We start from the raw sequence: 13,865 nt of genomic DNA on the forward strand, positions 1-13,865 counted from the left end.
TGTTACAGTTAAGGAAATCTAAGCCATTGGTGGTGGTATTTCAGGTTGTGTTACTTATTATGTTGGTTCTTATTAAGTATGGTTCCATACTTATTAAGTATGGAACTTATTAAGTATGGTTATAACCATACTTATTAAGTATGGTTCTCAGTGGGAGGTTAGTTTGGCTCAAAGTTGTCATTTGGCAGTATCTGGAGACATTTTGGGGATACAATTATTGGGAAGCAGTGCTTCTGTTATTGGTAGAGGCTAGGAGCGAGGTTGAACATCCTGCCAAACAGAATATAATCTTACTGGCTCAAAATGTCAATAGTGCTGCAGATAAGGAAACTATCCTAAAGGTCTATCATGGAAATATGGTCAAAAAAGGGAAGGTTTGAGGTTTGAGTTGTAGCATTGTAGTTTGAGCACCTGGCCTCCAGACTCAGTCTGGTTAGCTGGATGGGTGGGGCTCAGCGATCTTGGAAGCATAAGGAGTGTGGGTCTGTGGTGAAATTTGTTTACTAATTAGAAGCAGGAAAGTAGTCAAGAGATTTGGCTTCTGCTTGGTAGACTGTGTGTTCTTTGGCAGGACTGAAACCATGAGGCAAGCTAGGTGCCTGAGGCCAATCTCTGAGGATATGCTCACTCTGGGATTCCTGTGCTTGATTCCCTGAGAGGGAGTAGGGAGTGTTCCTTAAATTTTGTGCCAGAGGCACTTGATGAAGTTTACTTCATCCTACTGGCCTGACGTCTTTGGCAAGTATGTTGTGGCTCATTAACTGTTTGCATTGAGCAGGAAGCATATGTGAATAAAGTAATAGCATGCATCATAGAAAAAAGGCTATCTTCCTCTTCAGATGTTTAGTCTTTTTGTCACAGTGCTTTCAGCCAGCCTGTGGAACAGGCCCTGCAGGGACTTCCTGAGGCATACCTTCACTCATTCTGTTAATACAGTCATTGACTTTCCACTGCAGGCTGTATTTTCTTCTGTATAGAAAGGACAGTACCTGTGAGGAGGCTGCAGAAGAGTAGAGGCAGAGGGAGGAGGAGCAAGACTGAGACTAGTGCCTGGCGCTTGGGTTGAGGGGTGTGAAGCATACTCAGGGAGTCCAGCTAGGCTTTTGTGTGTCTCCTGTGGTGTCCAGTTTTAGGTCTCTCCCTTGTTCTCCTTCCTTTGTCTCTACTTCATCTTTGTCTCTTTGTCTTTTTCTCTCATTTTCTGTGCATTTCCTTGTATTTTGGTCTTTTTCTCACAAGTTCATGCCTTCTAATTTTGTACTCCTGTTTCCTTCCTCTGCTGTGGTTTCTGTTCTGCTATTAGTTAAGAGCTTCTATGGTCTTTGACTTGTTGTAGTTCTAAACTCTCAGAGTACTTTGTTGCTATTAGACTCACTCTTTTGGTATTCTGGGAGGGATAATTTATAAGCCCAACTTAGATCCATTGTTTGGCAACTCTGATAGGGGAAAGAGAGCAAGTCCTAAGAAGGAGATGGACAAGTACCTCCAAATGTGCTTATTGTATTGGTGCCTGCGATTTACTGGTGGCTGTTAACTATGTATGTTAGCTGATCCAGGCTTAGCCAAAGAGAGAACTTTGATCAGCAGTTGATCCCTATGAAGGTTTTCAGGCAGCACACATTCCTTTGGGGTATCCCTCTCTCACCAACCTAGTTAACCATTTTGCCCCCAACTCCATATTTATGTGTCCACCTTAAATGACTGACTGGTGAGTACCTGTACTATTTGGTAGCACAGCAACCCCCCCCCCCACACACACACACACAGGGTTTCTCTGGGTAACCTTGGCTGTCCCTGGAACAGAAGAGGACATCAGTTTTCTTAGAACTAAGCTGGCTGTGAGTCACCATGTGGGTACAGGAAATTGAACCCAGGTCCTCCAGAAGAGCAGTTAGTGCTCTTAACTGCTGAACCAACAACTCTTCATCCTTATTTGATAGCATATTAAGTGAAGCTCTTAAAACACCATGGTGACTATTCTGTCACATATGGTCATTTCCTTCCTTCCTTCCTTCCTTCCTTCCTTCCTTCCTTCCTTCCTTCTTTCTTTCTTTCTTTCTTTCTTTCTTTCTTTTCCTTCCTCCCCCCCTCCTTCTTGGTTTCTCCGTCTAACATTGCTGGATATCCTGGAACTTGCTTTGTAGACCAGGCTGGCCTCAAGCCCAGATATCCATCTGCCTCTGCCTCCCGAATGCTGGGATTAAAGACGTGAGCCACCACTGCCCGGCTTCATATGGTCATTTTCTCAACTGGCTCTGGACACTGTTCTTTTGAGTGGAGAATTACCCCAGGAAACTGGTTGTTATGTTGCCTCCAGTCAGGGTTCATTAGTTCCCTCTTTGCCAAATTATGAGCTTTAGACACACTATAAACTGTGCTCTCTGAGAGTTTGTGGTCTTTCAGAAACAAGACTGAAATGCCATAGGGAGAAACCTCCTGGAATCAGATGTTCCCAGGACTGTAGTACTTGATACTAAACTATTGTAAGTGGAAATGTGAAGATGAGAGGAACTTGGGCAGAACTGCCTAATATATTGGGGAAGATTTGGGCTGAGCTAGGCCTTGGATGTCAGTGATGGCGGTGGCAAGAAGAGGGGAAAGACCTTTTGTGTGTGTTACTGGCATAAGTAAGGGAGAGTCCATCTAAAGGAATAAGTGGGTGGTAGTATGTGCAAGTGGTTGAGAGAATGGGCTGTAAAAGTTTATAAAAGAAAGCATTTAAGGGGCTGGAGAGAAGATGACTCAGAGGTTAAGAGCACTGGCTGCTCTTCCAGAGGTCCTGAGTTCAATTTCCACCAACCACATGTTGGCTCACAACCATATATAATGAGATCTTGTGCCCTCTTCTGGCCTGCAGTGACACATGCAGATAGAATACTGTATACATAATAAATAAATCTTTAAAAAGAAAGAAAGAGAGCAAGCATCTAATTGGGAGCTTGTTTACAGTTTCAGAGGAATAATAATAAGTATTGGAACAGTAGTTGAGAGCTACATCCTAACTCATAGGCAGAGAGAGAGAAAGACCCTGGACCTGGCATGAACTTTTGAAACCTCAAAACCCATACCCAGTGACATACTTCCTCCAAGAAGGCCACTTCTTTCAATCCTTCTACTACTCAAAAAGTTAATGGACTAAACATTCGTATATATGAGCCTATGGGTGCTGTTTGCATTCAAAGTACAAGATATATATTTAAGATTTTTGTCTTGTTTTTGTAAGCTTGGGACAATACTTAGAAGTGTCACTATGTTTCTTGTTGTAGAAGCCCTTGGATAATTACTATCATGTTCTCCCTTAGATCAAAGCTGTTCTTATTTTTCAGGAATAGAGTTCTCTCTGTAGGTTAATCCTCAATCAGCTTAGCAGTTCACAGCTATCAGTAATCTACAGGGTTTAGACGTTATTGAGGTATGTGAGCAGGGAACTTAGAGGGTAGCTGGGATGACATGAGCCCAAGAAGCTCTCAGGAAGGCTCATTCTCCAAGAGATCCACTGACAGTTGGTAGGTTTACATTGGAATGGGCATAGGGAGATCATTTGGACTTGAATGCAAGTTTAGGAATGATAGCCTCTCTCAGCTTTAGTTTCCTCATATATAAGACGTGCTTGGGGTGGGGGGGGGGGGGTGGGGGTGGGGTGGGGGTGGGCTTGTTTCAGGTCCCAAAGAGGATGTGTGGAGTTGGCAAGGAGTTGGAGGGAGGGCATGACCGAAGACATGGACAAAATCTGAGGGTGAATCATGATGCCTGCCAGCAGCATTTAATTGAAAAAAAGATTACACCTCTTGTTATGTATAGTTGCACACAGGATTAAACGAAAGATAAAGGACACGTCAGCTGGGGTGTGGTGGATTGAGATAAAGAGTTATGAAATCTAGCCTTGATGTTGACAATGAAAGGGCCACAAATTCTTCTTGCTAGAGATAAGAATGCAGGAACTTTTCCTTAAGACCCCCAGGGAATGGAGATCCTCATCCAAATGTCTGGCCTTGGGAAAAGGACTTCTTTAGGGGAGCAGACACTACTACAATTTCTTAGATTTACTCTGAGCCTGTTCCCCTCATAATGCTCCCAAAGGGAAGGTCCCGATGTCTTACTCTTTTTCCATTATACTTTACCATTCTGATTTCTCTGTATTTATTAACTGAACTCTTGCCCTTAATGGCCTCAGGCTCTTGAACTGAATTGTAGGTGTTTCATCCTTGGGATCAGGTGTATCTAGTAAATCTCTTAACTTTCCTGTTTGGTGTAATTAGGAGGGGGAGGGTACATTGGAATTCTTGGTTCCAAGGTGGCAGAGATTTTTTTTTCCAAAGAATTATTTTATTTAGAGAGGATATCATTGTACACATTTTTATCCTTTACCAAAGCCCACACAAAATTTCTCAAAGGGAAAGGCATTAATATTGAGAATCATTTAAAATGAATGTTAAAAGGTGCTGGAGAAGTGTGGTCTGCAATATTGAAATGCTGAAACTTGGTCAAGCAGCAATGGTCACCATGTAGTCCACACCATATAAGATGGAGAACAAAACATCTATATTTGGAGATTTGTCAGAATTGATAATGAGAATGCCTCTGTATACAGGCATACAGGTATAAAACATTAGGTGATCATCAATATTCAAATTTACCTTATTAATGGTGTGTGTGTCTGTAAGTGTAAGTATGTAGTCTGGGTGGGAAAGAGTGGGTGAAGTGAGGTTAACCGCTCTTGGTGTTGGGAAACATTTCCAGAAATGGTCTGGCAGTTTAGAGCATATATGTGTTCCTGCATGCCCTAGTGTCTTTGGATACAGTGTAGGGTATTCATAGGTGCTAAGCTGGCTTGTGTGCTGCTCCTCCTGTTTACCTTTTCTAGTTCTCACTGACCCATTGTTCCTCTAATTTAGGCAGGAGGGGGGAGAAAAATACTTTCTATAGAGAGGTTGGGGTCTGTGTGCTCAGCTCAAGCCTGCCAGTGATACTATGGTTTTCCTTTTAGGTCTGCTGACATTTGTGAACTGTGCCTATGTCAAGTGGGGCACACGAGTACAAGACACATTCACGTATGCCAAGGTCGTGGCACTCATTGCTATCATTGTCATGGGATTTGTTAAACTGTGCCAGGGTAAGAGGGGCTGAAGTGGGAAGGAGGGTAAATGTCTTTGGGAGCCTCTTTGGCTCCTTGAGGAGGATATGGGGACTTAGCTAGCTTCATCTCAGCACATTTTGAATGTATTCTAGAGTGGCATCAGTGAATGTAAGAGATGGTGATGAATCTCTTCTTGGGCTTTGTCAGCTAGGCTAGCTTGGCCAACTGGACATGTCAGATGTCAGATTCTCAGGGCTTCTTTGAAAATAGCATTGCAAGAAGCTAGCAAAAGTCCTAGGAGTTGTTGAAACTTGGAGTATAATTGGGTTGCTCATAAGCTATTTAGGGGGGATAGATTATTGGCTCCTGGTTGTAGTCTGTAATTATCAAGTAGTGAGTGGGAACACTTCCTGGAGGGTGTAGTCGGGAAAGGGTATGTGGTCATTTTGCAGTATTTTATTGTTTATGTGGACCTGTATTAAGTATCATGTTGAGTAATCTTTCAAAGCCAGCTCTTGACAAAAATGTCAGAATGTTGTAGAATGGGCATTGCCTTACCTATGTTGGCCTTTCTTTTCTCATGTTTTTTTGAGACAGGGTTTCTCTGTGAAACACCCTTGGCTGTTCTGGAACTTGCTCTGTAGACTAAGCTCTCCTTGAACTCAGATCTACTTGCCTCTGCCCGAGGGCTGGGATTAAAGGTGTATGCCACCATGCCTGGCTCCCTTTCTTTCTCTCTTTTTAAAAAAAAAGCCCTCCCCCCCATGAATATAACCAGGACCTTGTGCATACTATGTTAACACTCTACCACTCAGCCTCATATTTATTTATTTATAAGACATTGAGATAATGTCTTGAAATATGTTTTGAGTTGGCCTGGGCTTTTGATATTTGATTTCTCTTGCTGCAGCTTTCCAAGTGTTGGGATTACAGGCATGCACTAACTATCACATATTATTAGCTCTTGAAAACTTCACTCTGGGGTCAGAGCAGATTGAGGCTAGTGGGCATCTCAGGATGTCCTGAAAGGTCGTTATCAAAGGATATCTTTCATACTTAACATTCAATTCTCTATTTTATCATTCCCAAACATGGCTAGGGAGCTGAACCCTTTGTCTCAGGCCTATTGATTTGAAATTGAAAATTATGAAAGTTCTTGTGTGTGCATGGTTCTGAGGACCAGAGACCCAAGTCTACAGGCATGCTAGACAAGTGCTTCTTCCAGCCCAAAGCTATGCTCTTATGAAGTGCCCTAGGTAACTCTCTGGCAGCTAGCCCAGGAAATTTATGCACTGTTGCTGAGTAACTACAGTCAGGCATCTAACTAGATGTCCTTGAGATCTCAGGAGTATCTTAGAGTAAAATTGGGCTATTGAGTAATTTTTCCTTGCAGGAAATGGAAATTCCTTAGGGCTTGGGAAGGAGTGTTTCTCAGAGTGCAGATAAGAATGTTTTTGTTTTCTTGAGATTAAAGAAAATTTAACCTGAGGTAGTAGGTGGGGTGGTAAAGTGCAGGGAGTTTCTGATTGTTCTTTTGTTATTAAATGATGTTTTTTTTTTTCTTCCCCTTCCTTGTTTTTGTTTTTTCCTCTTTTGTTTCACCTTTTTATTTCTCCTTCTGAATCCTTTATCTTCTCCATATTATTCCCCTATCTTCCTTTTACCTGGTCTCCCACCCACTTTTGCCCCACAGGACACACTGAGCACTTTCAGGATGCCTTTGAGGGTTCCTCGTGGGATATGGGAAACCTCTCTCTTGCCCTCTACTCTGCCCTCTTCTCTTACTCAGGTTGGGACACCCTTAATTTTGTAACAGAAGAAATCAAAAACCCAGAAAGGTAAAGGCGAGATCACATTCTCCATCTTGGCTGGAACTCCTGCTGATGGTGGGCACAATTGCCCTTTTCTCGTACCTCCTCCCTCCGCCTCTCACCCCTCTTTCTTTTCCTGCTCCCCTTCTCTAGTTAGAGGCCTTGGGGGCTAGGATGGGAGTAAGTGATGGTGGGAAACCCTTGGCTCTCACTCTTATGTTCCATTGAAGAACATCCAGGGTCCTTTGTATAGGAGGTCTTTAGTGGGCAGCAGCAGGTCTAGCTGGGGCTGGGGTGGCAGGACTTTGCCATGTGGTAGTGAGACTGTTGCCAAAGCTGCCTAAGTTGTTTCTAGACTACCAGGTCCTCAGCTAGTTTCTAGTTTCCAAAGGATATTGCTTCTGCATTTATCCTGAGATCACAGATGCAAGAATGTTGTAATGCCACATGTGACTCATTGAACCTATTCTGGTAGAATAAACTAATCATGTGCCCCCTTTTCCTTAGTGGAAAGTCCCCGGGACATGGGAAGCATACCTACCCCAGGGCATGTGAGGGAAAGGAGCCCATCTAAAAGACCTGGCAGCAACGAACTGTTAAAGTTAGGAAATTCCAGTGGGTGCTGGGTGAGTTGGTTCTAGGTAGTTCTATTTCACTTGTCCTGACAGAAATTTGCCCTTGGCCATTGGGATTTCTATGCCAATTGTGACACTTATCTACATCCTGACAAACGTGGCCTATTACACAGTGCTGAACATTCAAGATGTCCAGGAGAGTGATGCAGTGGCTGTGGTGAGTCTCTTGGGGGGGTCTTCCTTTGCTCCTATTCCTCATCTCATGAGGATCACATGGTGCTTAGTCCTTTTCTGCAGCTACTCTACTTCTACAGTGTGAGGGATTGGTCTGGATAGGGCAGAGGGTGGACAGTTTAGCAGTGCCTGCCTTTGTTCAGAGATCATAGATATAAGGAGGAGGATTACAAAACTTGGTCCTATATTGAGTGCCCTTTCTTTGCTCTGCCTCCAGACATTTGCTGACCAGACATTTGGCATGTTCAGCTGGACTATCCCCATTGCCGTTGCTCTGTCCTGCTTTGGGGGCCTAAACGCATCCATCTTTGCTTCATCAAGGTACTTTGGCTTTTCTGATAATAGACTTTTCTTAGCACCTGCGTGGCAGCTCACAACCATATATAACTAGTACAAGAGCATCTGTGCAATAGTAGTACATGCTCCTAACCGGTACTATTGCTCCGGTAACCCCTATGACGATTTTAAAAAGAAGGGATGAGATGTACAGTCCCAGCTGGAGTAGGAGGATCTCAAGTTTGAATCTAACTAGACCTACATAGGAGACCTTATCTTTTTAAAAAAGGACATTGTGGTAGTTGTAAATTTGTACTGTGGCAGAATAGGTGTGTGTGTCGTGTCGTCCCCCCTGCCCCCCGGGATGGATTGGAATGTCATTAGGTGGTGGAAACACACAGTGTCTGTAGGATGTTGGTGAGGTATCTGGTTCAGAAGTGGGAATTATGGTAGGTGACATTGAGTTTCATTGCTGAGGGCCTGGAGTGGTTAATGGTTAATGGATAATGGTGGATGAGCATTCCTGGATAGTGGTGAGGTGCTAATAGTTGAAGATGTTGGTGGGTAATACGAGTAATGGACTGAGTATATATGAAGCCTGAGGGGCTGTACCCCTGATTTTTTCTGGTACTCTGAACTTAGTTTGAGGAGTGTGGCTGAGTGAAAGACTGCTGCTGCTGACACATTTCATACTCTTACAGGTTGTTTTTCGTGGGCTCTCGTGAGGGCCACCTCCCGAACCTTCTGTCCATGATCCACATTGAGCGCTTTACACCTGTGCCTGCTTTATTGTTCAATGTAAGCTCTGCTGGGAGAAGTGGGCTTGGGCAGGTTTATGCAGGATTCTTAATTTACACTGTATATAGGCTTTGTTCTAAGATTTGAAGCACAGTTTATTTTCTGTAGTGTTTGGGTTGGAACCCAGAGCCCCATATATGAGGTATTCTACCACTGTCCTATACTCCTAGCCCACTATTCATTGTCCCCTGCCTCAGACAAGGCCTTCTTGCATAGCCTAAGCTGTTCTTGAGCTTTAGATCAGTGGTTCTTAACCTATGGGTTGAAACCCTTTCACAGAAGTTGCCTAAGCCCATCTGCATATTAGATATTTACAATATGATTCATAACAATAGCAAAATTACAATTGTAAAGTAGCAATGAAAATAATCTGGTTGAGGGTCACCACAACATGAACTATATGTATTAAAGGGTGATGGCATTAGTGAGGTTGAGAACCACTGCTTTAGACCTTTTTGCCTTAGCCTCCCTTGTATTGTTTCAGAAGGGGCTTTTTGTTTGTTTTTTTATTTTATTTTTTAAAATCCTGTATTGATGCATTGGGGTGAAAAGACAGGTGGGGAAATTTCTATTTTTCAAGTTTAAGTAAGCCTGACCTTGTTTTAGAAAGCTAGTCCCAGCCTGGTAGTGTTGGTACATGCCTTTAATCCCAGGTTCCTGGAGGCAGAGGCAGGTAGATCTCTGTAAGTTCAAGGCCAGCCTGGTCAAAGCAAGTTCCAGGACAGCCAGGACTGTTGCACAGAGAAACCCTGTCTTGAAAAACAATAAACAAACAAACAAAAGAACTCTAGGTTAACAGTGTAATTCCTACTGTGGTTGGTGTGTTGAGAACCTCCCTGTCTGCTGTCAGAAAGGAAGAAGAAATGTACCTTGTTAACCAAAGTGCTTCCAACAAGGTGGGTGCTGAGTATAGGTAGAGGTGGAGATGTTGCCTTGAAAGTTAATGGGATAATGGGTCTATCTGATGCCAAAGGAGGGTCAATAAAAACCAGAGCTAATCTGGTAAAGCTATTTAAGATCTGATGGATTGCTAGATGATGGAGTCTCCTGGTATGGCTGGAAGTAATGATACTCACTTCTCTTCTCCACCACCTACCCCACAGTGCACCATGGCACTTATCTACCTCGTCGTGAAAGATGTTTTCCTGCTCATCAACTACTTCAGCTTCAGCTACTGGTTTTTTGTGGGCTTGTCTGTGGTTGGACAGCTCTACCTTCGCTGGAAAGAGCCTGACAGGCCTCGACCTCTCAAGGTCAGCACCTCCCTTTTTAAAAAGGAAAAAAGATAGATAGGGCCTCATACTATCTAGATTAGCTTGGAATTGTGTAGCCAAGAAGGGCTCAACATGCACAGCTCATGCATAATAGCAGGACTGGGTTCTCTCTCTCTCTGTTTTTTGAGACAGGGTTTAGGGTTTCTCTGTATTGCTTTGGAACCTGTCCTGGAACTTGCTTTGTAGACCAGGCTGGCCTCGAACTCAGAGATCCTCCTGCCTCTGCCTCCCGAGTGCTGGGATTAAAGGCGTGTGCTTCCAACACCCAGCTTGTGGGTTCTCTTCTTTAACTGAATTTATTATTTTTTTAAAATTTATTTATCTACATTGGGATTTTACCTGCATGTATGTCAGTATGAAATTGTCAGATCCCCTGGAACTGGAGTTAAAGAGAGCTGTAAACTGCCATGCGAGTGCTGGGAATTGAACCCAGGTACTTTGGAAAAGCAGCCAGTGCTTTTAACTGCTAAGCCATCTATCTCTCCAGCCATCCCCCCTTTTTTTGACAGGTTTTCTCAAAGATTTATTTAGGGTCCCAGTCTTAAAGTGTCTTCTTTTTTATCAGGTTATGTTCTTTCATCCCACCTTAATAAATCTCACTTACCTCTATTTCAGCTGAGCCTCTTTTTTCCCATCGTGTACTGCATATGTTCCTTGTTTTTGGTGGCTGTACCCCTCTTCAGTGACACCATCAATTCTCTCATTGGCATTGGGATTGCCCTCTCTGGGGTCCCTGTCTACGTCATGGGTATTTACCTGCCAGAGTCACGGAGGCCACTCTTTATTAGGAATGTTCTGGGTGAGTGTTGCTTTGAATGGCTATATGCTTATGCTCAAGTTCATGCAGAGGTTACCAGCTCTTCCATCTTACTTAATGGCAAGGGGATAAAACCTGGCTGCCCATCATACTTTTAGTGTTCTATTCTAGGTTTAAAGCACTATCTGCTTTGTAGTGTTTGGATTGTTAGGTTTTTTTTGTTTGTTTGTTTGTTTTGTTTTGTTTTTTTGAGACGGGATTTTGAGTAATGCAGGCTAGTCTTGAACTATGTAGCTGAGGATGATCTTCCTGCCCCTACTTTATAAGTGCTAGGAATATAGGTGTATACCCTCAACACCTGGGAAGAAAAGGCTGGGTGTGGAATAGAAAGGCTTGGTTGTAAAGGATAAACACAGGCTTAGTGTGCGAAGGGATGAAGAGCCGGGTGGGAAGGAGTCATAGATAAGCCTTTAGCCTTCTAGTATTCAGATTGGAACTGTAACAAAGTATGTTTGCTAAATCCTGTGCTTCTTATTTTCATTTAGCTACTGTCACCAGATTAACCCAGAAGCTTTGTTTTTGCGTCTTGACTGAGCTTGATGTAGCTGAAGAGAAAAATGTTGAGAGGAAAGAAAACTGACTAGGAGCCAGAGGTGACATTCTCTGAAGCCCAGAGGCTGTGACCACAGCCATCAAAGACCAGTTACCTAACCCTTCTGAATGAAAGGAGCCTCTTGGCCCACATTCTGTAAGGGGACTCAGGGCCAGTGCTCTCTCATTGGTAAGCTGTGGAAGATACTGATCAGACCAGCCTGAAGATGAGACTTCAGTGGGAGGGGAGGTTGGGACAAGGGATTGATTTCGTTTTTCTTCTTCTGGTGGATAGGTACAGACTGCCCTGTTGGTACATTGTAGTGGGCAAAGAGGGAAGAATGTTAGGTTGATAGCTATGGCGTATAGCTCACAGATAAACCAGGAATCTTTACAGTGGGGCTCTTTCATGGGAAATCTTCATCTGACCAAGTACAGCTACTTGATTTTAGAAGCCTGAAATGCTGCCATGTCTTTCTGTGGCTCAAAATTCTTCCTTAGGGAAAATATTGTGTGTCCCCCCCCCTTTTTGTTTGTTGGGTAGCATGAACAGCAAGGCTTTATTTAACTGACATGGGATCAATGTGCGCCCTCATTCCTGAATTCCACAAGAGGAATATCACTCCTTGCCCTGGAACTTCATGTTCAAGCAAAGAATATAGCTTGATGAGAGGAAGATCGACTCTTCAGGGTCAGGGCATGAAAGCCCTCCTGTTGAGGACTTCCCATTTGTGGGTCTGAATGTTGGGAAATCCTTGGGATCTCGTTGTGTACAGTGTGCCTATCTCCTTGAGGAGGTGCTGCCTGTCTGACTGACTTTGCTCAGATCATTTTAGCACTATGGCCAAAATCCTTAAGCAAGGAGGTGAGCTTCTGGCTCATAAAGAAATTGTTTTGGATACTAGATTGCCTCCTTCCTAGCTGAAGCCATGGTGCTGTGGAGCTCTTGAAACAAGGGCTGAAAGAAAACCTCACTACTACAGCTGAGTGGGAGTATCTCTGCTACTACTGTCACCAAATTCCTACTCCTGTATTTATTGATATTTAATCCAGGACACCAATTGTAGCAAACCATTAGTGATTATTTGTTCACAGGATGCAATAAATGGTGTTTGAAAAAAAGTACCTTAGCTGGTGTGGTAGTAGACACCTGTAATCTGAGCACTTGGCATGGTGATGCAGGAGGAGTCTGAATTTGAGGCTAGTTTAGGCTACATAGTAAGTTCCAGGCAGCCACTCTGGGCTAGCAGGATCCTGTCTTTAAAAAAAGAGAAAAAAAAGTTCAAGTACTCAAAACAGTATCTCCTGGCTCTCAGAGATGTCTCAATGTGATAGTAAGTCAGATTCTGACAATATTTCACAAAATTTGTTGAGCATTATCTATGAAGGTGAAGTTAAAGGAGTTTTCGAGCTGGGCATGGTGGTGAACACCTGTGATCCTAGCACTCAATAAGCTAAAGCAGGGGATTTGATTTGCTGAAGGTTCAAAGCTAGCCTGGGCTACATAGTACCATATTATCTGAGCTTATATAGTAAGAACTTGTATCAAGAACAAAGATAAAGGACATTTTAAAACATGTACCTGTTACACTTTAATATAGAGACAAGTCACATGTTACTGTCATCTGGCTCAGCTCCAGCAAGGACCGATTGGCAACTACATGAGCCATAAGTTTGGTAATGTTATTTTGAAGGATAATCCTTTGTTTTATTAAGACCTTTGGCCTTTGTTCTAGTTGATAGAAAGTATATCTGCATTTGTTATGAGGCCTGGGATGTTTTATAATTCAGGTAGATTACCTGGTTCATCAATTATTAGTGGACTTGGAGAACATCATAAATTCAAGTCATCAAATAGCTTGTGTGAGGTTTGCTGTGTAGACTCATGCAAGCCCACTCTGGTGCTGGAAAGTGGTTGTTAACTTTCTGAAAACCACATTGGCGTCAGGCTGTGTCCACACTCTGAACCATTTTGAGTTATAGGATAGTACATCTGTTTGCCTTCTCTTGTGCAAGAGCTGGTGAGATTGAAATCCCAGAAAGTACTTGACTTGGTACTTGTACATCTGTTATGTTCTCCCTGTGAAGATAATGAAGACTGTAGAAAACAGCTTCAACCTTAATCTGGCTCCTGGGAAAGGATGAAAACAGCTAATTCTGGTGATCGGGCTAGGCTGCCAGTTGAGATCAAAACAGCAGGCTTGGATCTTTATGGGCAGTATATCTATTTTGGATTGATTACACAACTGTCTTGGGATGCCCTTAGACACTGTCATCTTGGACACAGAAGAACCTGGTGTCTTGGCATTCCCCATGGATGTTTCAAAGAGTTTTGGAACTCATGAATCATATAGCTATGAGGCATTCAAAACTTCTGATCCTTTTTATATACCAAACTGGCCCTAGTTGCAAAGGAATAACCTTGGATATATGCTTGCTCAGTAAAGACTTAGGGGAGTGTGATCACAGTTG

The 13,865-nt window shown here is 43.1% G+C and overlaps 1 protein-coding gene across 4 annotated transcripts in view; it reads left to right on the plus strand.

Moving 5' to 3' along the window:
* Positions 1-13,250, plus strand: part of Slc7a6 (solute carrier family 7 member 6) — a 30,250-nt gene extending 17,000 nt beyond the window's left edge. For 2 of the 4 annotated variants that reach the window (XM_027405904.2, XM_027405907.2), the window contains 8 exons: positions 4,988-5,113; positions 6,771-6,915; positions 7,557-7,680; positions 7,915-8,018; positions 8,675-8,771; positions 9,875-10,024; positions 10,661-10,844; positions 11,348-12,518. In XM_027405904.2, the coding sequence (XP_027261705.1) occupies positions 4,988-5,113; positions 6,771-6,915; positions 7,557-7,680; positions 7,915-8,018; positions 8,675-8,771; positions 9,875-10,024; positions 10,661-10,844; positions 11,348-11,442 (1,025 nt within the window). In that variant the 3' untranslated portion in view covers positions 11,443-12,518. Of the gene's footprint in view, positions 1-4,987; positions 5,114-6,770; positions 6,916-7,556; positions 7,681-7,914; positions 8,019-8,674; positions 8,772-9,874; positions 10,025-10,660; positions 10,845-11,347 lie in introns of all 4 variants that reach the window. The other 2 variants (XM_027405905.2, XM_027405906.1) reach the window with 1 other exon arrangement.
* The last annotated feature ends 615 nt before the right edge of the window (positions 13,251-13,865 follow it).

This window comes from Cricetulus griseus, chromosome 3, assembly GCF_003668045.3.
Source record: "Cricetulus griseus strain 17A/GY chromosome 3, alternate assembly CriGri-PICRH-1.0, whole genome shotgun sequence".
Taxonomy (NCBI): Eukaryota; Metazoa; Chordata; class Mammalia; order Rodentia; family Cricetidae; genus Cricetulus; species Cricetulus griseus.